Below are 27,296 nucleotides of genomic sequence, written 5' to 3'. Positions count from 1 at the left end.
TGTCATAGGTGGGAACAGGTACCTCAAAAAAACCTTGTATTCTGTTTAAATCGCGTCTCATGGAACAGCTGACAGTAGTAAACAGCATCATGCCCATCTTCTTCTTCATCCATCTTCTTCGTCAAAAAGTTTGTTTTCTACCTCGAAGTATTCAGCTACATTGACAGAAAACAACACTGAATTTCGCGCTAGATCGAGTGAGCGGGAAGAAACGCCTGATAGTAGAATGGTCGCCGGTCACATCGGTCCATGATTAGATCGCTCCCAGTTAGATCGCTCAAGGATCAAGATTTGTGCCGAATTTGTGAAGAAAATGCTTTTTTTCGACTCGTTATGACCCACACGCTAATAAAAACTTTGTATTTTTTCTGTGTATTTTTCAGTGAATCAGTGAATTTTTTAAAAAAAAATTAAAAAAATTGACCCCGACCCCGACCCCGACACCCGAACTGGCGCACGAAATCCTTTAGCGACAATTTCGGGGGAAAAGCCGCAATTTTTAGCGACAATTTCGGGGGAAAAAGTCGCTATTTCGAAATTTAATGCTTTGTAATTAATAGTTTGTGCTCTGCTCGTGCGCTGTTCTGAAAATTTGTAATGTTTTAGGTCTTTTCCTAAATGCTGAAGGGACAATGCAGTATGGTTCTTGTAGAATCCATAGCAGTCTAAGAGAAAAACAAAGGTATCACGTTACAAACCTTTGCACGAAAAGTACAAATATCACGTTTGCTGCTTCAATACTGAACTGAAAGGTGAACTCATTTGACTTATTCTCAAGCGAAATTGCCCTGGAAAATTATTATCATGCTGTCGATTGATTGGCCATATTGCATTCTGCAATGTCCTTTGAGTCTCTGAGTTTTTTGTTTAATGGCTCAATCCGCACAGAGGTTGCAGAGAAGCTAAACGCCATTCTAGAGAGATTATACAAGTGGTGCTGCAAAAACCAGCTAACTCCACATCCAGGGAAGACCGAGTATATGATGTTATCCCGGGGCCGGCATTTCATTGGACCTCTAGGGCAGGTATCACTTGGAGGTAATCCGATAAAACGGTGACTTCTTCCAGGTGTTTGGGCGTTTACCTGGATAATGAACTCAAACGGGACACTCATGTAAACGCTCTCATTAAGTCATACACCCAGAAGCTAAACTTGCTACGATCTATCTGTTAAACCAAAATTTGGTTTAATAAACCAAAAATGATTTCTACTTTAAAGTCATCTTACCATCTGTTATATACGGCATAACTGTATGGGGTTCTTGCGGCAGTACTCTCTTTGAAGAACTTGAGAAGATTCATGTTCGTGCAGCAAAAGTAATTCATAAATTAGACTGGTATACACCCTCTGTGGATGTCCTTCAAAGGGTAAAATGGCGAACACTAGAAACTAACTATAACACTAAAATTCTAACTCTAGTATACACAGTATTTGAAGGAACTGCTCCATTGGGTATCCAATTTCTTTTTCGGAATCAGCAAAGTATATATATGACCTGAGACGTCAGAACTGCCCAAGCCAAAAACTAACCTTAAACTGAAATCAGTTTCATACATTGGCGCAAAAAGGTGGAATAATTTGCCCAATGCCTGGAGGGCTAAAGAAAGCTTAGCATCCTTCAATAGGGAACTAAAGGCCCTCAAAAATCTCGATATTGTAAATAGAAAATTGTAAATAGGCTAGTGCATGTAAATATTGTAAATATCTTTTATATTGTAAATAAGTTTAGTTAGTATTCGTATTTGTCTTAGTGTTATTTTTGTTTTGATTATTTCTTAGGTAACTTAAACACGACCACATCAGCTATGCTGTAAATTTATCGTGTCTGAATAAAAGATATTATTATTATTATTATTATTATTATTATTATTATTATTATTATTATTATTAATTAAAGATTGGCCATTTCAAAACGCAATAAAACTCTGGCCGGAGAAGGACTGGGTTTGATCGGATTTAATACCTGAACCAAAATTTCAAATTAGAGCGAAGCAATAATTTTCACAATAATTTTAGAACATAAGGCGATCGAAAGTTGACAAACACGGAGAGATCGTAAATTGAGAACTCGATCGAAATTTGTCGATCTGTTGAAAGCTTTATAGTTTTACTTTAAAACATAACACTATTCTTAACATGGAGCGATCTAACTTCTGTTAGGAGCGATCTGACTTTTTCGATGGAGCGATCTAACTTTGGTTGGGAGCGATCTGCTTGGGAGCGATCTAGCCATGGGGCGATGTGACCGCAATTCAGTAGAATGAATTAACTACTTATTAACCGAGAGTGAGGTCTTTACGGGAAATTATTATATGGCTAGTGCTTGGAGTCGATATAACGCGCGCTCTGATTGGCTAAGCGCAAGGGCATTATTCTCCCGTAATGCCCACGGGCCGATTACGGATTATGCAAATTAGAAACTGAAAACATAACAAAATGCCATTCAAAGACCACCTTGTTTCTATTTACTGAACATTGCTGCCGCTTAAGATGACGAGTGACGATGAACACTCTGAGAGTGTGAGCTTAAATTTTAGGGAAAAAGTGAAAGTACAGCTTTAAATTACCTGAAACTTTCGTCAAAGAGCGAAAAAGTAAAAACACAACCAAGAAAACTGCCAGTGACATGAAAAAAAAAATTCAACGTTATATATCGTCAAATATAACTACTGGGAGCGTAGAAATTTTGGACTTACCAGCTGGCGATCTTGATCACTTTTTAGGAAAGTTTTTCAACTAAGATGTCCGTAAAATTTATGGCGATGAGGGCGAACTTGACCCTCGATGACACGGTGTCTGGTTAACGATTACAGCGAAGCATTCAGTCGTTTCTTTCCGATAGCAAATCTCCATTCAACATTCTTCTATATAAGAAATTTGAGATGTTTTGTAAAGTTCTCGCAGACAAGCGGTAGCATCAACAAATTCCCTCGCTGTAATACAAGCAAGTTTAAACCAGCTTCATTAACTTCCAGGAGCGTCAGATGTAGCCTGTTCCAGGCTCTCGGTAGTTATGGGAGAGCAAATAATGCGCGCGGGTGAGCGAGGAAAAAATGAGGCGGGACGCTCGGTCAATACGGCAAGGCCTCAGTTTGAGATTAACTACGCCTTCGTCTCCCCTCGTTTTTTTCTCGCTCGCCCGCGTTTTTCGCTTTCCCCTTCAACTACCGAGAGCCTGGAACAGGCTACGTCAGATGTAAACAGCCGAGCGGGTTTTGCTGGAGCAAACATCAGCAGTACTTCTGGTTGCCAGTTTCAGATCTTCAACGGCCCAGTAAAGATCATACAAGAATTGCACAAACGTCGTGGATTTGTTATCGAGAGTGACGACGAAGACTGAAAAATTCTGAACAGTGCATTCCGTTACATGCATTTTCTTTGCTTTTACAAAGAGGCCGTTTGAAGCACTTCTTTGTATGCATTGAAGAAGTTTGGCCGTTGACTCTTGAGAATGTCGACAAAAGTTACCTTGCCAAACTGTAACACAACTATAAATGACTTGTTTGATTGACTTTTTTACGACTATATAGTAATTATTTGTCTCGAAAGATCTCGAAACTAAATATATTTTTTGACGGAGTACGCGTTAGTTCATCTGACTTGTGCAGTTTCAAATGAATGAACTGACAAGCGCGCGCATCACCGGATGTAAAGTGGTCATTTCCGCTTGAATCAACTTTTTTAAAGCCATATAATAAGACCTCTTTCATAAATGGCGAGCATAATAATTATTCTTTTGTGCACATGCAAATAAGCGGCTTCCTAGACTCGTTTTTGACTAAAAATTCTTTTATTTTTACACATGTTGACGAGGCTAGGAAGGCTAATTTACATGCACATAAAAGAATAACAATTAGACCCGCCATTTATGAAAGATGTCTATAATAAACAACTTATTAACCTCGAACGTTCGGTCTTTACGGGAAATCTCAAACCTTGGCCTTGCCGCATTGACCTCGCTATCGCTCGGTGAATATGGCAAGGCCTCAGTTTGAGATTAACTACTTATTAACCGAAAGTGAAGTCTTTCCCTCGCTGTAACACAAGCGAGAAGCACTCGGCTGCGCCTCGTGCTTCTCTATGCACTTCTCTCGTGTTCTTAAAAATTCCCGCGTGCTTAAATAACTCAACAATGCACTCGGGTGCGTTTTTTATTTCTTTAGCATATTTAAAAGGATTTGTATGGGGAAATAAATATGACCGAAAAGAACGAAAAATAACCGTTGAATTACAATAAAAATCACTCACCTTAGCTCCTTTGCTGTTCTCCTTGTGTGTTGTGTGGTTTTTTAGCCGATTTAGCGCGATTCCAGTGAGTTATAGTTTCATTGCCTTCCTCTCTATATATATAGAGAGTTTTTAAAACTCCGTTCAGAATCGACCAGTCGACATTTAAAGGAAGTCCTTTTTTATTCATGGCATCTTTTGAGTTCAATGAGAAGGGTGGAATTAGAAAATACTTCGTTTATGGTAAATAATAAAGATGGTAAATTTTAAGCTCGGTGATAAATAATGAAGAAATTGTTCAACATGACACGAGCGTGGGACAAAGAAAAATTCCGAGTCCCCGACGGGAATCGAACCCATGGCCTCCCAGATACCGGTTGGGTGCTCTAACCAACTGAGCTACGAGAGACTCGTTGGGAGCTGGGCCATTTACTAGGTTGATATGTGACACGCGTCCTGCATACTGCTAGGATCAGCAATGTCGAAATCATCAAGTTTGTAGTAAATAATAAAGAAGGTAAATTTTAAGCTCGGTGATAAATAACCGTAGTAAAAGGCCTAGCTCTCAACGAGTCTCTCGTAGTTCAGTTGGTTAGAGCACCCAACCCGGGGTATCTGGGAGGCCATGGGTTTGATTCCCGTCGGGGACTCGGATTTTTTCTTTGTCCCACGCTCGTGTCATGTTGAACAATTTCTTCATTATTTATCACCGAGCTTAAAATTTACCATCTTTATTATTTACTACAAACTATTAATATCCCTATTTAGTAGAAACTCAGCTGTGTTCTATTAGAAATCCGCGAATCTGATTGGTTCTCCCACTGTTTTCTATTCGCCGTTATAGTTCACCACTAAATTTTCTCCGATTCTGATTGGTTTAAATTGAACACGTGACGCGATAGTGCCCGTCCGCCGGAGGGCACTATCAGCCCATAGTGCCCTCCCGTGAAAAATGCCCGGATCGATAGTGCCCGCCCGTGACTGTTTTTTGTAAACAAGCTGCCTGCAGACAAAAAACCCAACCAAATTCACTGCATTTAGTGGGTTTCTCGTCTGGTTTTGTTTCGTTTGTTAAATTTCGGCTTTCAATTGAGTTTTTTATCCTCAAAAGTAAAAATAATTCACGATGCTTGTTTTTGTATGTGCGCGCGGAAGAAAATTTAGTGGTGAACAATAAAGACAATAGAGTGTTTCTGTCTCGGAACTATCGGTCTGATAGTTGCCCCTTGGAAATTTGATGTTCTTAAAACTAGCATATTTGCCCTCGAAGCTTCGCTTCTCGGGCTAATATTTGTTTTAAGAACATCAAATTTCCGCGGGGCAACTATCAGCCGATAGTTCCTCGACAGAAACACTCTATTGTTAAAATAGAAAACAGTCGCGCGCGCGAGTTAAACTCGGGCTCGTAGTCTAATTGTTAAATAGAATTTAGTCAAACCACTATATGATGACTACACTACGTACTTACCTAAATAAAAACCCGCGAAATTTGTGGTGCGCCCGCGATCCTTTCCCAACATCTTCGATTTGTTGTCGTCCATTTTGAGCAGATTTTAGCAATGACTAGCAGCAATGATCCTACGATCACTACTTTATCAGAAATAGTTGGTGTTAAAAAAGATGAGCTGTATAAGAAGTTCAACCTGGAACCCTGGTTCTGCGACCCTCATCATAAGGAAAATTTGGTTTTCCTTTCTCCCACCGTGCTCTTGGATGACAGGGAACTACGAGAAGGCGGCTTCAAGGACAGAGGTCCGAAGGAAGTTTTCGGACGTCTGACAAAGGATATACTGTCTGAGAAAAAATCTAAACAGTGGTTTTCCTTTCAAGTGCCAGAAATTCCTTATCTCCACATGGGCTATGGGAAGACTTCAGAAAATAAGGAACATAACATGGCTTTAACTGAGAAGGAAGCCAAGGTCTGGATGGATTTTCTAGATCTGTCACGCCGAAAGAAGCCTGGCGAAGTGTTGAGAGTCGGTGAAACTCCCATGGAAGAAGACGTTACTTTTCCAACACCTGAACGCCCCAAAGACTACCATGCATTTGAATTTGAAAAAGGAGACGCAGAGGAACTGGTTGATCCGTGCAACAGTGGACTAAAACGTCGAGTGAAAGGTTCATACTTGCTGTTGTTTTCCATTTTACTGATATTTTACAAAAAAAGTATTTAAAAAACAAAGAAGAGTCAATTGGTCCAAACAAAGTATCTGATTTTTTGATCTTTTGGATTATACCATATCTGCTGAACTTTACTGACCGAAAGGTCAATGAAATCAATAAACACCACGAGGAAAAGTCGAAGAGTGGAGAGGAAGGTAAACTATTTCAGGTACCAACTGTGCAGAAGTCTACAATGGATATTCTCGAAAGAGTCTTTACACTCTGTAAAGTTCCACCACCGCTGGAAAAAAGCCTTATGGATAAATACAGAAAGTATTACGGCACAGAACAGTTGAAACGAAAATACAATTTACCTACAACCAGAGCTCGCACGCCAATAATTTTGGTCCCTTTGTCCTATAAAGTTGAAGACATGCCAGCAGAAATTGAACATCTCGGAACTAAGTGGCAGGAAATTGGTGATGTTCATCTTGTTGACGAGTTTATAAGCAAATTCATTGAGAATGAAGAAATTCAAACAGATTTTCTAAATTCATTTGGATATCTAAAAGACACATTTACTTCAGACTATGGAGTTATTCTTCCTGATGAAGACACCTTTACCGATTTAATAGACTTAATTGAGGACAAACATCCTGATATTCTTCGGCGTGTACCAAAACAAGGACGAAACCTTGTGTCTCCCCGTGTTGGTGTGGTCAAACATACACAAGGGAATCGGTCTGTATGTTTCTCCTACTTTAAAGGTAGGATACAGCAACAACCCTTAAGTTTAGGTTAAATTTAATGGTATTAGGTAATTTTTTTCATGTACATGTACATGATAAGCAGTTATTGGGGGAGGTTGAGCATGATATCATGAATGATCAAAACCGAGGTCTGTGTAAAAGTACAGACACGGAGTTTTGATAATTCATGATATCATCCGAAAACTAAATTCAATATAAGAGGCAGTGTGGCCTAGAGGTAGGGCGCTGGACTTGTAATTCGGAGGTCCCAGGATCAAATCCACCTCCCTGCCACTAGATGGATTTGTTTTTGCTGGTCCCAAATTCAAATTCTCCACGCTTTGTTAATAGCCAGTTAGTGAGCCCCTGCCAGCTGGGATTTTTAACTAGTTTATGTTCGCTTTATAATATTTGTTTATTTATTTACAGTGTCCCCAATTAGCACAGCCGTGCTAAATACATTGACACTTAAATAAAGATATTTATTTATTTATTTATTGTTTTATTATATACTACTTATTAACCGAGAGTGAGGTCATTACAGAGGAATCTCAGACTGAGGCCTTGATGTATTGATCGAGCGACAGCGAGGTTAATCATCAAGGTCGAGGTCTGAGATTCCCCTGTAATGACCGAACGGACGAGGTTAATAAGTTATTAATTATATGGCCTTTAAGCACTATTCAAAAAAGAGTATAATCAAGGGAAAAAACACTGGAGGTAAAACTCACTCTCGCTCTCTGTGGCTCTCTTCGTCGCTCAAACTAAAGAAGTATCGGTATGCTTATATTTTTCTTTCAGTTATTGAAAAGATAGTTATATTTTGTCGGCATTTTTGTTGTTTTTGCCCCCTCGCTAGTAGCTTTTACTCACAGCTAATAATTTTTTTGACACAAATGCAGTGCTTATTCAAGGGTGGCGGGTATTTGAGTTTAACTTAATGCGGAAGTGTTATGTAAAACTTTTTTTTGCAGTTCACTTTAGACCATGCATGGATTTAAAAAGCTCTAGATCAGCTTTAATAGTCTTGTGCTAGCATCTTTTAAGTTTGTCATTTGTTGCAATTTCATGTTGTAAACAATGAGGTGCTGTACATGTAAATGCAGTCTTTTTGACTTGAAAAGACATAAATGATTAGAACATTAGAACCAATTTCAAACCTGTTAAAACACTAGGCAGTATCTTTAAGAAGCCAAAAGACTGCTCTGCTGCAAATTAGATCAAGGGAATTGTCAAAACATGTGATTTCACCTGTGTAGGAGAGAGTAAAAGATCATGGAATTCACTAGGTGCAGAACATAAGCCTGGCAAACGATCAAACATCGAAAGCGCAATTAAAAATCATGTGGAAACAATAGCCCATGACATTCGTCCAGATTATGTGGGAATCTTAGAGAGAAATGTGAACAAAAGGCAACAACACCTTTTCTTGGAAGCGCTTCATTCCATCAGGGACATTAACTGTGTACATTGCCAAATATATTTTACATTAGGAACATCCCTAGAGACAAGCAGCTTATCAAACCTTGTCATGCATTTTCAAAAATTCAGTTTTATAAGTTTTTTTAAACCATTTTTTAAGATCAGTTACAAATCCATTGTTTTATCATGTCAAGCACTGATCGCCCAAACAACACTTAAGTGTTTCATAACAAGTGTTTTTGCATTGTTTGCAGCCCTGCATTTGTACATGTATCAACACATAGGCCCATGGTAAATTATTTAATATTCAGTTTTATTCTGTTTTCAGGATCTCAAAACCAGGATGTTGCTGCATCACTCAGAGTCATTGGTTCAAATCGGCTCAGTTGTATTACACTTGCTATCTTGCACAGTGCAAGTATCAGTCATAGTGATCCTAGATGCAGGTTACTGAGCCTGTACCCTGTTGAGTCTTGCAGAAGGTTTTCATTTAAAGGTGGTAAACTGCAGAAAAGAATGAAGTTTGATGTTGGCAATTTCTGTAGAATTGAGTTTCCAGGAACATTCAACTCCTTGGAACAAGCAATTCAGCATGATTGGGTGGTGAAGAAAACAATCTCACAATCAAAAGGCCAGCTACATCCTCCAAAATATGAGCGCCAAACTCTGCTGCAGGTTGCTTACACCAAACATCAACATCCGTCAAAATTGATAAAAGCTGCAGTAGCCCAGACCCAGAAAGAGTTGAAAAACTGCACCATGAGAGCAGCAAACTTGGATGGTTGCTTGCTGTCTAGGATAGCCAATACACGCCAAAATGGTGTTGGTGTTGTCTTAGCCATAAATGACACCCTTACCCCAGATGCAGATAATGATTTGCCACCTCTATTTACAGCAGCCATGAAGAGGGTCATCATCTATTTTGTACAGGCCGTCATAATTGCTGGTCTTCCTTCAGGTGAGTTAAATGATTCACACTGGCTGACGAAGATTTGTCTCATTGAAAACACACTGTTAGTGCATTGTAAATGTATTATTATTTTTTGGGGGGAGAGGGGGGGGAGATCAGAGGGATGGGGGTCAGAGGGTTGGCCCAAGTGGATTTCATATTATTACTAGTACATGTAAGCCTCTGCAAAGAATGAGTAGCAAAACATCCTTTGGTGTCAGCAGCCAGTTTTAGCTGTTTAACCAATACAGTGGCCATTTTGAATGCTATTGTTTCAAATAGCTATTATGGGATGCCCAGGGGCAAATATATAATTCGATTGCCCCCAAGCATCCCATAATGCCATTTAAAACAATAGTAATCAAAATGGCTATCAGATAAAAAGGTCTGTTAAATCAATTGTATTCTAGATAGTGGAACATTATGATGGTGTATAGTATATTTTCTTCAATTCTGTTTGGTTGAAACTGATCACATGCATGATAGTATTCATCTGCTGAGACACTATCAGCCCATAGGTCCTCGACAGAAACACTCTATTGTTTAAATTCTGTTTATTGTTTAAATTACCAGGGGCATGGGTCCTAGCCAGCATAGCTATTGGGATAATTAACTAAAGACACATCACCACCATGACAAGCTGACAAGCCCGGGGTGAAGACTGGGTAATAGTTGTATAATGAAATAAAAATTAATATATAGTAAAATTATAATGTTGAATGTATTATAAAATAAAATGGTATTATGCTATTGGAGGCTACATGACTTGCCTGTAAACAGGCAAGACTATTATTAATGATATATTTTCATAGTTCTAATAGTTTTAAGTTGTTTTATTGTGTCTAAAATGCAGTATATCCACCTGAACCTGACGAAGAAGATGGAGATGAAGAATCTGGCTCATCAGAAGACGAAGATGATGACGAAACATCTGACGATGAACAGCCGAACACTTCAGGATTGACCAGTTCTGGTGAGAGTGGAATTGTAGCCAGCAATTCGTCATCTGAAACAGCACCAACAGGTAAAGGCCTGTATTTGAATCATCCTTTGCATACATAAAGTGTTCTTAGTTTTTGCACTTGAGGTTTACTGCATATTACAAGCCCACCCCCCTCCCCCCACCCTCAAACATGGATGGACCCCATATTGACATTCCAAAGAGGGAGATGGTGGTTAATGCAAAACAATCGGGGGTGGAAGAGGAATAATGTGATGTTGATTATTCCATTATTCCGACTCAAAAATTTCCGTTATTCCTATATTCCAGGCACGAAAAGATCATTATTCCGTTCGACAAAGTCTATTTATTCCGCAAAAAAGAAGCTTAACTTACCTTCGTTTAACTGACAGTCGTCTGCAGTATTCTTGGAGTTATCTGGATTATGCTAATTTTAAACTCAAGAATATCAAAAACAGTACCTTTATTCGATTATATGGCAAACTTCTACCTTTAACTGTTTTCCAGTTATTTTTTTAGGATATAAACAAGACTGCGTTCCATTTATAACCACTAGGTAACAATAAATCGTCGTTCTTCAGTATAACTTAGCTGTGAACATCAAAAAGACACGATTCCGCTCTACAGGTTAATGCTTATATTAGTTTCGAATCCGGCGATTTCGGCCACAATGAAGTAGATAACATAACAACAGTCGAGGACAAAATCTAAACATTGATCGTCAGAAATTAAACCAACAACAACAACAAGCTTTATTTGCATGACTGTAAATTTGTTACAATATTGCAAAAGCGTAAACTTATTAAGTAATAATAATAATAAAAAAAATAATAAAATAATAACATAGTAAAGAAAAAAATGATTACATATAAAATTAATTACATTGATAGTATTTTGTTACGTAAATCAAAACAAGATGATATAAATTTAATCAACCAGTAAAAACCCATGCACTTGTAACTAACTTTTTGTCGTTGCCGCCTACCGCATTAGCATCTAACGGTTCTCAAGCTGAATAGTCGTCCTTATCAAACTCTCTCTTAGGCAAATCTGGAGTCAGACTATTGACATCGTGTATCGTGTTAACGTGATATAAAAGTCAAAACAGTTTACAAAACCTTTCCTTTGATCCTATAATAGCAATTGCATGACAAAAAAATCGGCTAACAACTTCAATCGTAAAATACTGAGTATCCTTAAAAACCATTCCACAGTACATATCTTGACGAGCCACCGAAAACTGAGTGGATAAAAAAACCTATAGATCCGACAAATTAAAGTCAAATAACTGAAACTCTACGGATCGCAACAATCATCACCACGACCATTCTCATTTGTTACATACTGTATTCTCGACTGACCTGGTGTTGCCATTTCATCAATGCACAAGTAATGTACACTGTCGCGAGAAACTTTGAATAAATACTCAACAAAGCCTCAGTCTCGAGGTCAAGCGACCACTTCTAGTTGTTACAGAAACTCTTGGTTCGAATGACTCGGGCTCACCGTTTTCTTCATCATTGGATGATTCTGAAGCGACGTCGCTATCTGGACCTCCTTTCAACTGCCTCTCGAGTCTGTTCACGTCTGCCTGGCAAATGATGTAAAATCTCCCTTGATCATCTTCACCTAATCCTACGTCAATGACGGTGTATGGCGAATTATGCGTGCCCCTATTTCCTTCGCGAAAGAAAAATATGTCATCTGAAGACGAATTCTCAAGCCATGTGATATCCATAGCTCCATCTAGGAAAACAATGTCAACGGATGATCTTTGCTTTACAACTAGGTCTTTGTTCAACAATACCAGGAAAAATCCCCACTGTTCCCTTTTTCTAGCATGCCTGACGGCCACTACATCACCTTTCGAAAACAGCACGTTATAAGGCATTATTAAACTTTGACGCACTCCTATTATATCATCCCTGTCATCACCTTCCTCTACAATGCCACCTCCACCATCGGTAGCAATCGACTGGGTATGGACTACTGTTCCCGATTTTTCAGCTTGAAGACGGAACGACACCTCGTAGGGAAGATGGCATGTCTCCTCCTTCGTTTTTTCCCGAACAGAATTCTGGCGAACACTTCGACCATAAACACCGGCAAAGTCGTGCAAGGTTAGCTTGTCAGTCAAAGACAACTTACTGATTCCTTCTTGGAGCTTTGAAACCTTGGAAGGGTAAGATGGTGGCGATGCATGAATAATTTTCTCTGGGTAATAACTACATGGGCCAGTGAAGTAGACAAATTCTCCATCGTACATGCGTTTGTCTAGTTCCCTTAAAGAAGTTGATCTTCTGGTTCCGTAAGCCAGCTGTGTTGGCATGGGATCATCTTCGCGCATTAATGAGAAGAAAGACTCTATACCTAGGGTAACCAAAGATGCAAAACAGATTTTCTGTGTAATGGAACTTACATGGATCTCTTCAAAGAGGTTTACCAAGCGCCCAAGGGACTTGTGCATGAGTACAAATGATCTTCGGGTGGCATATGGAATGATTTGATCAGGGCCTTGCGTTGACCTCCTTCCATTTCTTTTACGATTCTCTTCTTCCCATTTGAAAAGAATTAAAGTCGACCACTCCATCCACCACTTTCGTGCCTTCTTCAAAACTCCTTGGAGGGTTACCATCATTAACGCGTTTATGGTCCAGACGAAAAAAGTTTTGCGTATTCATAGAAGGCGCTGCAGATCTTTCACAATGGGTCGCCTGAAGTAACAACACGTATAGCCCCGTTTCCACTATCACATAAAACAACAGTATTGCCAAACAGGGTAATGCCATGAGGACAGTTCAGCTTAGCCGAGGGGCCAGTGCCATCTACAGTCCCTGAGTTCTTGTCCTGACCGACCCAAACATCAACAGTGTAGTTGGGCTTCCCCCATTGTTGAACTTCCAAGACAACATGGGATACAGAATCTGTTATGAACAACTTGGTTCCCGTTTTTGGCATGGCGATTCCTGACGGGCAGCGCAAAAGAGGCGATGTGATGACCTGCAGTACAGCACCGGTGAACGCATGGCACACTAGGACTTCCGGCTTTGCTGGATGAGAATTTGCCACCAACAGTCGTAGGTCGATGTATTGGACAGAAACGGGAATAAAACATGCTTTGTCAACTGGTGCCAGGGTCATCTGGGATAGTCTTCCACGTAACTTCGCTTTTTCCAGAGCAACGACGTCTTCAATTCTGAAAATACAAATCTGTTTCGTATCGGTGACATAGAATTCCGGATACTCTTTATCCATTCGTCTCCCAGAACAAATCCCAAATGGCCGCTGCAAACACACCGCTGGACGTTGCCATGAAATAAGCTCAAGAGTACTCACAGGGGCAATTTTCTCTTTTGGGTCACTGGCCGGGTCACAATCCTCCTCTTCCACGTTTTCTCCAGACTCAATTATATCTGCAGCATGCTGACTTCTTCTACCCTTGGATACAAATATTTCAATGTCAACCACACGCACAGAACCGTTGGATGAGTCACAGACAAAAAGGAGTGTTTCCCAAATGAAGATTCCAGAAGGATCTGCGAAATGAGCTCGTCTGCCATCTTTCATCCCTGGTTTACCAGCTGTTCCAGCAACTACAGCTACATTTGATGAACTGTGAAAGTCACTTGTCGTTACTTGATTCTTTTTTAGGTCTGTAAAGAAGAGACGCCCAGTTACCTCATGAACAGTTAGGTCTACAGGACATTCAATGCATCCAGGTCGATTTTGCCTCCAGAAAGTGTACACCTCTGGGATTAGTGTCACAACAATGGGTCCGCTTCATTTTCAATCATTTTAAACTCACCACTGGACATGGCACAATTGTACTATCATTTATTATTTTAAAATAAAATCGTTATTTCATTATTCCATTATTCCCTCCAAAACTCGTTATTCCATTATTCCTAGAAAAATAAAGCCATTATTCCATTATTCCAGCTAAAAAATAGCCGTTATTCTTATTCCGTTATTCCTCTTCCACCCCCGAAAACAATGTTGTTTTTCAAAAGGGTTCTATTTGATGACCCTGTCTATTTAACCAAAAATTGCAACAGATTAATTTGGATAAAGAAAAATAAAACATAGTATGCTATTTAGCAATTTCATCTACATTTCCATTCAAGTGAAGAGAATTTGAATTGGCAAGACTTTATTGCTATAATTATTAGATTTTTTTTTTGGGGGGGGGGGGGTAGGGGGTAGGGTGATCTTTTAAAGGACTATGTCACGGGGATTTCGCAGATTTTTGGTCTAAACTGTTCTGAAATAAGTGGTAGGCAGACTTTACCCATGAAAAAAGTTATCTTTGAACATTTAACTGAACATATAACCTTTATTTGGGGATAGAAATTAAACATCGGCCATAAAAATCAATTTTTTTCAAATTGCAATCCATTCCCATCCGAGCCATCCGCAGCCAAACGTGCTTTTAAACAGTTTTAGTGCTCTAAAATAGCAGTTGTTAATAATATAAAATGGACCATTATTTTTAAGTTTCCTGTGACACAAATATAAATTTTGTCTGTTCAAATAGCTGTCAAAAACCGTGACATAGTCCCTTAACTAAAAAAAACCTTGGAAATTCCAGGGCAAGTGGGTTCTGCAAACGCCCCCTGTAATGCACAGTGGGTAACTGTACAATGTAAGGCTGATAATTATGAACCTCTAATTCCAATATACAGGTATTTTGAATGTGTATGTAGGTTTTTTGTGAGGGATGGGGGGAGTACATATGCAGTTTCGTCGGAACAGGTTTATTTGAAGAGAGCAGTAAGCTACTTTTCTTGATTGTGCTTGGTAGAAAATTGTTTTGTCAAAATAATAATTATTCATTCTCGTGATCTTTTCAAAAATGGTTTCATCAGGATCGCACTTGGCAAAATAATAGCAATGTTATAACTCTTTCAACAAAACTCCTCTCTCCAAAACGCTACTAGGAGAGATCCACTAAAAGTCAAGATTATATTTGATATACCTGTGTTACACATATTTTCTGTCCTCCGATGACAAACCTGGAAAGTAGTACCTGAGAAACACCGTGAAGTAGGATCATCTGCGTACTTATGCATTGTCACGAATCAATTACGGAGACAATGGACCTTTTAAAGACGAACTACACAAAGGAAATTTTGGGGAATTTCAGGAGGGGTGTGCGTTTGGCTTGATGATTGGCCCTCTCCCCTAACCCACATTTCAAAACGCTGCGCTGCCTTTGTTTTAGCAATGTTTGAATTTTTGTTAGCAAAATTTGTCTCAGAGAGCGCCTTTTGAGCAATGCATGAGCACACATAGCCTAACTTTATGTTTCAGTCTGTAGCAGTAGGAGTAGTAGTAATGTTTCTTCACATTTCTTAACACCGAGAAGAGAGTTTAAACTACCACGTGCAGCAGGTTATTTTGGAAGAAATGGCGTTAAGAATTGTGATTAAATACTTTCTTGATTATTTGATATATCTTTTCAATCTGAATTAAAACTAACGAGTAAACAGAGAAATAAAATCGTAAAAATCTATGTTAAATGAGATCAGATTTCACGGTTAAATGGTTGCCTATTCTTCTTGCATTAGGGTTATGAGAGCACATTGCCGACTCGGTATTTTGTTTTTATAAATGCCATTCCTTTTTTGCAGTCAAAGTGGGCACACCCTCTAATGATGAACTGGAGGAGTTGGCAAATGAAATAGCTGAATCTTGGAAGAAACTTGCACGACGCTTAAAGGTTGCAGAGGCAAAGATTACTGCCATACATAAAGAAAATGAGGAACTGTGCGAAAAGGCTTACAAGACGCTCTTGCATTGGAGGCAGACCAATGCACCTGTTGCACCTGCAACGTACCAGGTTTTATTTGACGCCTTAAATCATCCTCTGGTGGGTCGCAGTGATTTGGCCGAAAAATACTGTTGTGAGAAATAATAAGGTTTGCAAACTAATAAGGATTATACATGTAGCTTGTCTTTTTGCCTTGTTTTGTTTTTGTTGTAAAGATCAGATCTTTACAAGTGTATTGAAACCTTAATTTTGGGAATTGTTAAAATTGTCGGAGTAATGGTTATGTAGATAGAACCTTTGCCTGTGACTTGGGTTGTACATGTATTATTACATTTTCTATGAAAAAAAAGAAAGCAGCAACTTGGTCGAGCAAATTTGAATTCAAAATTGCAAGTTGCTTTGAGCAAACTATCAATCAATATTGGTTCTTTGAGTAGAAACATTGCAAAGAACTGTTATGACTGTACATAGAGAGACTTTGTTGTAAAAACAATGTGCGATCAACGACTTAGCTATCATTTTTAGTTTCGAGTTTGTAACATACTGTAAAGAATTGTTTTTATAAAGTATTATTTTTTATTATTTTTTGATAATTGTTTAGCCATCATGGTATCCATGTAAAAGATCAAAGCAAGAAACCTCAAAAAATAATTTAAAAAAATCACTCCAAGTGATTAAAAAACGTATTTTTATAGAATTGTAAAACCTTAGTACATGTAATGTATAGATATACAGCTATTTTAATAAACGTTGTCGGATGACGCGACAAGACTGAAAAGTAGTATGGGTAGAAGTAGAAAACCTAATGCACGCAATGAATACTAATTAACAATTAGACGGCAAGCTCGAGGTTTCTATCGGCCAACTATCAAAGTCGATAGAGACCGAGAGCGGACGTCTAATTGTTTGAGTATAACCCAGCGGCTGATCTTTTAAACACAGAATATCACTCAAGATTTTGATTGGTAAAATTCAGCAAAAAACTGAGCGCACTCTCCAGGAGCTAGCCTCCCACTCCTCCTGCGTTGCAGGCTATCCAGGAGCCGTCTATCAGCTATCAGCCCATAGTGCCCGTCCGAGAAAAATGCCCGGGTGGATCATCCGTGAAAATTTTTTGTAAACAAGCGATCCTAAAGACCAAAAAACAAAACCACCAAGCTTACTGCATTTAGTGCCCGATTATATGGCGAATTTCAGCCCGGGCTGAACACTTTTAAAATTTAATAATTATTGTAGCCGCCATTTGGAAAAATCGAGGAATGTTTGTCTGATCTTGACAAGTGGATGTCTCTCAACAAGCTAAAGCTGAATAAGGACAAGACTGAACTTCTCTTACTTTACTCAAAACACAACCTACAGCAGTCTCTACCTCCAATCCGTTTTGGTCAAGACATAATTCAGCCATCTAAATTTGCTAGAAACATCGGTGTGATATTTGACAGCAATATGACTATGCTTCCGCATATCAGTTCCATTTGTAAAGCAGCCTCTTATCATCTCCGAAACATCTCCCGTATAAGGAAGTACTTATCCACGAAAACAACCGAGATCTTGGTCCATGCTTTTGTGTCTTCCGAACTCGACCACTGCAACTCTCTTTTATACAATGTGCCGAAGTATGCCTTAAAAAAGCTCCAGTCTGTTCAGAACGCCGCTGCTCGACTCATCACCTGTTCCCGAAAATACGACCACATCACTCCGATATTGAAAGAACTACACTGGCTTCCTGTTTCTGAACGCATTAAATTTAAGATTCTGCTACTTACTTTCAAAACTCTCCATCAACAATCTCCTATCTACATTCAAGATTTGTTAACGCACTACCAACCTTCAAGAACCCTCCGATCGTCACACTCTTCACGCCTTAACCCTGTCAAATTTCACCTTAAGTCGTATGGGTCTCGAGCTTTTGCTGTTTCGTCGCCTGAACTCTGGAACAGTCTACCTCTTTTTATCCGCTCATGTGACAATTTAAGTTCTTTTAAATCAAAACTCAAAACTTATCTTTTTAAAAAAACCTATTACTCTTAGCGATTTTTACTTTTTATTACTTTTAATGTACATTTTTAATTTTTAAGATTTATTCAGCTAATTTTAACGAATTTTTATAGATTTGTAAAGCGCCTAGAGCAGACCTGGATAGGCGCTATAAAAATGTTTATTATTATTATTATTATTATTATTATTATTATTATTATTATTATTATTATTATTATTATTATTATTATTATTATTCGAATGGTCAAATCATTGTAATTCTTTTAGAAATTGGTTAATAAAGTTTTTATTTTTTTTTTTTTTTTTATTATTATTATTTATTATTATTATTATTATTATTATTCTTTCGTTGAAAATCACTACTGCGCATCCGCAAGCTCACTTTCAGCCCGGGATGAAACTTTCTTCATGTAATCGCAGACATGTTTTTAAGATGATTATCAGGCCCTTAGTGGGTTTCTTGTCTGGTTTTGTTTGTTACATTTTAGATTTCAATGGAGTTTTTTATCCTAAAAAGTAGAAAAAAATTCACGATGCTCGTTTTTGAATGGGCGCGCGGAAGAAAATTTAGTGAACAATTAAAACGATAAAGTGTTATGTCTCGGAACTATTGGCCTGCTAGTTGCCCCTTGGAAATTTGATGTCTTAAAACTAGCATATTTAAAGCCCTTGAAACTTCGCTTCTGGGGCTAATAATTGTTTTAAGAACTTCAATCTTCCGTGAGGCAACTATCAGGCCAATAGTTCCGAGACAGAAACACTCTATTGTTTAAATGGATAACAGTGGGAGAACCAATCAAATTGGCGGTTTTTCAATAGAACGCGACCGAGTATCACTTATGGCAAATATAACTGCGTGACAATACGGGGTTTTGTACGTTTACCATTACTTTCGACGGGAAACAAGTCTGTTTGACACACTTTGCATTTTAGTGAAGAATTTTGCAAATCAGTGAAACAAAATCTACAGAAAAAAGGACCACGAAATGACTGGAAATTCTTTATTGCTAGGTATACAATGTAATGGCACAAGACCGAGTAAATTATATACTAGTTATGCAACGCTTTCGAATGGTATACTATGGAATATCCCACGAGTCACTTGTATTTTCTCGGTATACTCGCCTATGCCAAGAAAATACAAGTGACAAGTGGGATATTCCATAGTATACCACGAGAAAGTGTTGTGAAACTATTTTTGTCAGCGCACTATGGGAAGGTTGGGTTGAATACCGTCTAATATACAACGGCTTAATTTCCTGTTTTCTGATTGGCTGTATTTTCTATGGCATGGTATAAAGATTGATATCTTGTATTGTCGGAAATAAGGAGAAGTTATACAAGCACAATTATATTTGCAAATTCTAATAAGAAATTCACCTTTACCTTACTAGGATACGTGTTATAACTGACACAGTATTGATTTTCGAGTGCACTCAATTTCGCGATTTTTCATGATTTTCGAATGTCGCGCGCAGGGAAACCGCCCTGACATTAAAGACCACGACATCCACGATACAGGAAAACGTGGAGAGGGCATATTCCAGCGACACGTCCCCGCATATGTGCTGATACTTTACAGAGGACGTGTCGCTGCAACATGCCCCTCCTACATTTTCCTGCATGTGTACCCGTGATTTTGTCCCTATAACACGCCCCTCTGCAAGTCGACACCTGAATATTCGCTATTTCATCCGGCACATTAACGACTGCGAGACAGCTGAGTTGAATAAAATTAAAAATCAATCAAATCAAGCTATATTTAAAGGGACTGTGTCACGGGTTTCAGCAAAATTTAGGCATGGGAAGTGAGCATCAAATTCGGCGAGATATAAAAATAAATTCTTAGAACAGTAAAGGAACATTTCAATAACACTGCAAATACAAAAGAAGGTACAGATGGCCAAAAGCGACGACGATTGAAACGGATTGCGATATGGGTTATTCTTGGTTTTCACTCACGTGACACCGGCCTTGGCAACGGTTGCTATCCGCCATCTTTGTGCCCCTCGAGTGTAAACAATCTAAGAAGCGAAGAGACGTGAATGCTTGTTTGCTTGTAATTTTAAATTATAATGCCCAGGAGACAAATTTGTTTGCCAAGAAGCTATGGTGTTGTCATCTTGATCCAGAGAAGGAATTTATTTTTTTAAAGTAAGTTTCATAGCGAGTTTTTGGCAAAAACCTACTAAAACAAACTTTACTCAGCCGTGACACAGTTCCTTTAAAAAGGGTGTCACCTAATACTTACAAAACTAATTAACTCGTGGGCTTTTTTAAAATAGCTAGGTATGAAAATTTATTTCAACCCTCACTAAAAATTGATTGAAAGCCTAGCTTAAAATAAATAAATAAATAAAAAACTATACAGGATCAAGATATACACTAGAGAAATAGTTGAGTGAGGCTACGATGACGCTAAGTTGGCTAACTCACGCTACCGTCAATCTCGTCCTCAGAGCCCACTGTTTTTTGGTCAGCACCAAGAACGCACCTTGAGCAAGTGCGATTTGCGCATACGCAAGGGCACTGATTATCAACTGTCAGTCACTCAGCTTCAAATGGCACTTTGAGAAGAATAGACTCTGAGACTGCGCACAACGACAGGTAGTGCGCAAATCACAATTGCAACTTTCAAATCGATTTTGTCCAGAGTCCGCGTTCTTGTGTTGACGGAAAACAAAACAGGCTTTGGGATCAAGATTGAAAGCTGATCAGCTTTTTTTTTTATCCCAAAGCCTGTTCTGTTTTTCGTCAACACAAGAACTAGGTTTTTATCACAAGGAGTACCTTTTCACCGTTCTACATTTGTGCTGGTACGCACCAGCAAATTATATCACCTTAATGGTAAGATTTTCTGAGATCTTTAATTCCATCGTTTTATTTCCCATCTGAAATAAATGTTAATTTTACTTGTAACGACACCATGTCCACACTTTCTACATTTAATTTCTAGTTATATTTGCTCTTAGTAACTGCAGTTCAGTAGACTGAGTTTTCTTGGGTTTTAAATGATTATAACTGTTATGCAATTCTTTAATCTCTGAAAAATGCTTCAATTGGATAAAAGTTATCAGCAACCCGAAAAATAATATAAACTCACGTTGTTTTCAGCTTGGCCATGGCTTGAAGAAACTCTGTTTGGGAGTCAAGGATGGCCGTGGTTAGGGCGCCGGACTTGAAATCCGAGAGATCCCGGGTTAAAGTCTTGTTCTGACCGCTGCCTGGAAAGGTAGACCCGAGTTCAACTCTTTCGCTTCGCTTGTAAATAGCCGGCAACTGGTTCGCCTCCTGACAGTATTCTTTTTACCGTGATCTCTCTAGATTGCCTAAACGATAAAACAGGTATTTGTCTAAATCTGCTGTTATGGATTTAAACTACCTATAAGCTACAAAACAAATTGTTTTTTACTCAAAACCTACTAAACTCAGTACTCAAATACTGAACAGCGCGAGGTTCTTGTAAAATGGGCGTATCCCGATCTCAGTGATAAGCAGGGTTTTTTTTTTTAAATAATTGTGTCGGATTTTTGAACATCAGGAAAAAACTGAATCTGCTTCCCTTGTAAGCCAAACGCATATTATATTTTTAGAAGTACGCCAAATGTATTGAATACCCGGTATCTTAATATTTTTAAATATTAAGATATTAAAATATCTTAATGCCGCTCAATGTGCATGTTAATGTTAGGCGCACGCAGGTTTCTTCCGAACACCTGGTAAATATGCATGGGACTAGGGTGCGACGACACAGACCAAATTGCAACTTGAAATCGAAAGAACTTAATTTTTAAACCTCTATATACTTTTTTTTTCTTAATATTACTTTCAACCAAGGAATTGATACATCAAAATAGCCCTATTTTTTCGGGGATTCAACCACTGTTTTAATGCAGCACAAACTAAGGTAGCAGCCAGAGCAGCCTGGTCCTAGGCGTCTTTGTAAAAGAGAAGTACTCGCAAGTGATAACGAATGCGAGGGAGTCAGGAGTCTGGGTGGTTATTTGCGATCCATTAGTAGAAACTCAGCCGTGTTCTATTGGAAATCCACGAATCTGATCGGTTCTCCCATTGTTTTCTATTCGCCGATAGAACACAATCGCGCGCGCGTTGCTCTTTACAGGGTCAAACATAAAATTGTAGGTTTTGGACTACAATTAGACTGCAATTCTTTACAGTTTCTACTAAAACAATTAGACTACTCGCCCTCGTTTTCTATGAGCGATAGTCAACTCGGCTGCGCCTTGTTGACTATTCTCTCATAGAAAACTCGGGCTCGTAGTCTAATTGCAGGGCCGTAACTAGCAAGAGGCAAGACGAGGCACTTGCCTCGTCCAGATTTTTGCCCAAAATTAAAAACAAAACATATTTTGTTGGGAAAATAATCTGCAGTCGAACAAGATTGGGTTTTCTCAAGAAATACGTCATGAAAAATGTCTCCGAAAGGGTTTCGAAGCCTCTAGGTTTCAAAATTTTCGGGAGGGTATGCCCTCAAACCCCCCAAGCAAGATCTTGCCTCGTCTTTGGCAAGGGTCTGGTTACGGCCCTGAATTGTTAAGAACACTTCTTTGAGAAAGTGAATCAAACTTGGAAATAAATTATTGAAACACCCCTTCATTTTTGGTGTGTAGGTAGGTTACCTTCGGGGATGAACAAAAACGAGCATATTTTGATTGATAGATCTATTGTTGCCATGGCAACCGCAGTTGGTCACGCAAGCTTCAGGTTCATGTTTTGAGCTACGAAATCACTCTCAAAATATAAAAATATATGAGTCTAGTTCTCTAATAAGTGTGAACCAATTCAAACGAAATCCCAGCACAAAGTAGAGTCATTCTTCTAGTTTATAAAAATTATCGTAAAATTATTTTGCGATTTATGAACAAGGAAAAAACTGTCGCTTTATCATAGTGTCTGTCGGCCATTTTGACAAGTGGGAAAATCAAGCACGACCAATTTCGCAATTTCTCGCAAAGTGCTCAATTTCTTGAAACCAAATTAGAAGCAGAATTAAAACGGTTATTGTAGTTTCTAAATATTATAAAATATTTTGGGGGAAAGTTATATTTTCGCCATGGGCGTTCAATACATACAAGGCAAATTACAAAAAGTTGCAAGATTGGCCATTTTGAGGGCCGCACTATTTCGCCTAAAATGGCGCAATAAAGATGAAGTCAACATTAAAATATTTTCTTTCACCTGGTATTTTACTTAAATGTGATTAATACGGTTTTGGGATCGCGAATTTGGTAAAAACTAAATTAAAACAAAAGCCTACCTGGCAAGTTTTGGCAATTTCTTCAGGACGACTTGTCTCGAATTGTCGTGCGGGTTTCGCCTCCGCTCCCTCCATGTTCTTGACCAAATTGAGCACAGAAACTAGTAGAAAGGCCAAATCTAATAGTTTGGCACATCAACATCCATTTGTCTGCGTTCCAGACCGCAAATTATGTTGCATTAATCCGCATGACTCGATAAACAACAGCTGGCCGTCATGCAAAAACACATCCGTGATGAATGTTTGTGATTTCTGCCGTCGATTACCAAATCTGTTAAGCACAGTCCACCGAAAAAGCTAGATAAATCACTGTACTTAGCAAATGTATTATCTGAGAACAACAAAGAGTGATACTTTTGGCTGAAATCGAGCAGCGCGAGTTCGATTGCTGAAATGTTGTCTAAACCAACACACCGGAACTAAAGGAGATGCGACTGCTGACCGGATGTAACGCAATACAAATGGTGTTGCGCCGGATGTAAGTGTGTTTAAGATATCTCGTGGTTCTTTTGGCTATTTTTACAGCGACAAAATAACAACGAAGATATAATTGCCAGATACAATCGTACCACAGAAGTTGAACCTTTATTTTACTGACGATGAGCGTCATGACTGCCATCTGCATTTCAGACGCAGCACAAGAGTAAACACAGTGGTGCTAGATCGGTCAGAAACTAGCATATTTCTTAACGACGTCCTTGTTCTCGTTAAAGGCTTGTTATTAGCTGAATCTTAAACAACAACAACAGTTAAAAAACCCCGTCTTTTCTGGGTCGTCTCCAAAATAATGTGCAGGATTATTTTTATACTGATAAACTAATTACAGACTGGAAAAGGCGTCGCATTCTTTAAAACTACGACTGCCCCTTATAGCTGCAATACCAGAAGTTGTTAAGGTATTTACTTTAACTACACTATGATGTTACCAGAGGTCAGATAAGACTCGTTGATTACTATACTCTATTGCCTGAAAGCTACATCCTTCACAGCGACACGTATCTATAGTGATCCGCGGTGGGGGGAATGATTAAACTAAATGCTAGAATATTCACTATGTTCTATGCAAATTACATGGCCATGTGGATACGAAACTGAAAAGTGCGTCGACGTACGGCTCTTTCTTTCGGCCCCCAGACACGCCCTGAACGCCGTGCTTACGGCATATGCTTTTCAGATTTGGCAGTGTAAGCTTTGCACGGAGTTGATCTTTGTTCATGGAACACAAGACCATCTTCTTGTAGATTAAACAGCTTTCCACTTCGGACACAGCTTGCTCTTCTACTTCCATTGCTGCTAACGAAGCAGAAATTTCTTCAGCAACCTGATGAATAATCTCTGCTCTTTCTTCATTCTCTAGCTCTGCCCCTGGGACACTCTTTCTCTTGGCAGCCATACGCGAGAAGTATGAGGTAATCTGTTGTGGAGTTAAGAATTCGTCAACGGCAAATAATCGTTTTCCATCCTCTCCACGAGCTCGCCTCATCTGCCTAGCAACATCTTCACCGCTGCTCTTTTTCCCTGTTTGTTCCCCAAGGTCGAACTTGGCATCCAGAAACTTCTTCTGCTTCTCGCTGAAGCGCCCTTTCTTTGCACTGGACTTGAGGGCCCAACCCATTTGGCATTTGTCTGAAACACAAAAAGTGGCCTCAGCGCCATTCACTGGTAGGCTTTGTTGCTTTCTAGTTTGCCCCTCTTGGAGATGTTTAGCGTAGCTAATCTTGGCCCGATCTTGAAGAGTTATCCTTTCGAGAGATCTTGTGTGTACACCAAACTCACAGTGACGCTCCAATGCTGAATACCTAATGAACGTCTTTGTACAGCTTTGCTCAGGACATGTGAACATTCTGGTCGTCTGACATTTCCCAGCTCCCTCGCTGCTCAGGCTTGCACTTCCTTCAGATAAATCAGAGTCACTCAGATCACCATCGGCCGCGTCACTGCTGCTATCATCAACACACACGGGCTGTATACGGAGAAATGGAAATAATTTACAAAGAGTTTATTATTACTCGTCGTCCAACTCAGAGTAAATTTCATGATGTCATTTCGTGATTTTATTTAATACTTTTTATTTTATTTTAAATTTTTTAATTAGCAGGACCCCGTTGATAACAGTACGCATGTACTGAAGGGTTATCCTGGATAAACATTCGCTTATTATTATTATTATTATTATTATTATTACAAGTGAAACCGGTAAAAGCAATATATAATTATATATCCCATAGAAAACAGGTTTAAATGTGAAAATAGATTAGTGTGTATCAATCAGATTAATCTGCAGCTTACTTTCATAAGCAAATGCCTACATTCTGCAGTTCCAGAAAATATCCATACCCACCCCAAGGATGGTCATTGTGAATTCCCAGGGGGATGGGGGTCTCAATAGTTTAAAAGAAAGTATGAAGCTAAACTGGAAATCCCAGGGGGTGGGAGGGTCCAAACCAAAGAACTACCCTTGGGGGAGGTACATGTATGGATATTTTTTGAAACGACTCTCTGTGGAACCAAGCCTGTGCTGCAAAAAAAAACTTGACACATTAACTGGACACATTAACCTGGAGTAACATTTATGGTCTGCCATAATAATAACGTAAATTCTCTATTCTATTTCATTTTTTTTAATTTGCATGTTTTTATTGAAACAAAAACATTTTGTCATAAACCTCAGAATGGTTTTAAAACTTACATGTAATTGTCAGTATTTACATGTAGCCTTATTGGGTTCTGTGATGTTCATATTATATATAAAAGAGCCATAAATGTCAGTAAGCTAAATTGATAATCATGAGAAACGTCGAAGACATCAGCTTTTACCAGTCTAAAAAAATCATTCCTCAATGAGAAACGCTCACCTTTACGTTTTCGCACGTTTCTACTCATTCCATATTCTTCTTTATCGGGAATACAAATGAAGAAGGTGTACCCTACGTTTGGGGACTCGTTTTGATCGCGTCAAGAAGAAAAACATCGACAAAACTGTCTTCTATAACTTGCAGAGTCGACCGCAGAGTCGCCATTTTGAAAATAACATGAGCCCACAATAGGGTCCGCGTGGGGAATCCGCTGGGATGACCCCCAGCAGGGGGGAGGGGGAGAGGCAGCTATTTAACTTCTCCCCAGGCCCACTCCTTTCGTCTGAAAGAAATAACGTTCAACCTCGCCAAAACCAATTCAAATGAGGAACAACTGACAACGATATCATAAAGAACATACACTCCTTCCTTTGTCAAAATTTTCTTTTATTCCTAACGCAAATGGTCGTTGAGAAGAAAGCCAACAAACTTTTCAGTTGTATTTTTTACTGCCGTCCTTTTTTAGGAAAAAGTAATAATGGCCATTTTTAAAAACACTATTTAAAAAGCTACAACTTGGCTTAAAAAAATCTTAAGAGAGAGATACAGGTAAAGTTTTCAAGCGAATTTAAAACTGCGGTCCGTTCTGGTCACGTGACTGATGACGTCATAACAGTAAAAGTGATAAAAATGTACTTAACATATAAATATCTACCAACATGTAATTTGTTTCTTTCTCACATTTAATGCAACGCCAGTACGCACTTGTACCCAGACTCCCATTTTTTGAAAATTGTACAGAGCCCCCTTAATATTAATATCTTTTTCGGTACCCCGGCAGTCCAAAATGCCTCACACCAATGTGCTTCAAACTGCAATGACTGTTTTTTCAGTAACAAACTATTTTCATCACAGTGAGCAAATACAAACTTCTGAGCAAAGTCACGTGACTAATGACGTCATTGACATTCGACTTACACAAGAAGTACTTTATGGTAAGGGATATTTCTAAACGACGTACTACTTCTACTGACTTCAAACTG

The 27,296-nt window shown here is 38.8% G+C and overlaps 3 protein-coding genes across 3 annotated transcripts; 2 read left to right on the top strand and 1 right to left on the bottom strand.

The window, feature by feature from the left end:
- Window positions 1–9,361: 9,361 nt before the first annotated feature.
- LOC144642629 (uncharacterized) lies at window positions 9,362–16,963 on the top strand. The gene is made up of 3 exons (XM_078501651.1): window positions 9,362–9,460; window positions 10,305–10,475; window positions 16,043–16,963. The coding sequence occupies exons 1-3, from the start codon at window positions 9,403–9,405 to the stop codon at window positions 16,324–16,326; spliced, it is 513 nt and encodes a 170-aa protein (XP_078357777.1). The 5' UTR covers window positions 9,362–9,402; the 3' UTR covers window positions 16,327–16,963.
- A 190-nt stretch (window positions 16,964–17,153) lies between these two features.
- Window positions 17,154–18,399, top strand: LOC144642610 (uncharacterized). Its single transcript, XM_078501624.1, has one exon. The coding sequence runs from the start codon at window positions 17,467–17,469 to the stop codon at window positions 18,211–18,213; it is 747 nt and encodes a 248-aa protein (XP_078357750.1). The 5' UTR covers window positions 17,154–17,466; the 3' UTR covers window positions 18,214–18,399.
- A 5,899-nt stretch (window positions 18,400–24,298) lies between these two features.
- LOC144642623 (uncharacterized) lies at window positions 24,299–25,277 on the bottom strand. The gene is made up of 2 exons (XM_078501645.1): window positions 24,492–25,277; window positions 24,299–24,318 (listed from the first exon to the last, which is right to left on the bottom strand). Exon 1 carries the CDS (start codon window positions 25,071–25,073, stop codon window positions 24,510–24,512), a length of 564 nt encoding a protein of 187 aa, XP_078357771.1. The 5' UTR covers window positions 25,074–25,277; the 3' UTR covers window positions 24,299–24,318; window positions 24,492–24,509.
- Between the last annotated feature and the right edge of the window lie 2,019 nt (window positions 25,278–27,296).

Source organism: Oculina patagonica, chromosome 2, assembly GCF_052425735.1.
Source record: "Oculina patagonica isolate OP01 chromosome 2, crgOcupat, whole genome shotgun sequence".
Classification (NCBI taxonomy): Eukaryota; Metazoa; Cnidaria; class Anthozoa; order Scleractinia; family Oculinidae; genus Oculina; species Oculina patagonica.
The sequence above is the reverse complement of the archived record's forward strand: the minus strand, read 5'-3'. Positions and strand labels throughout refer to the sequence as shown.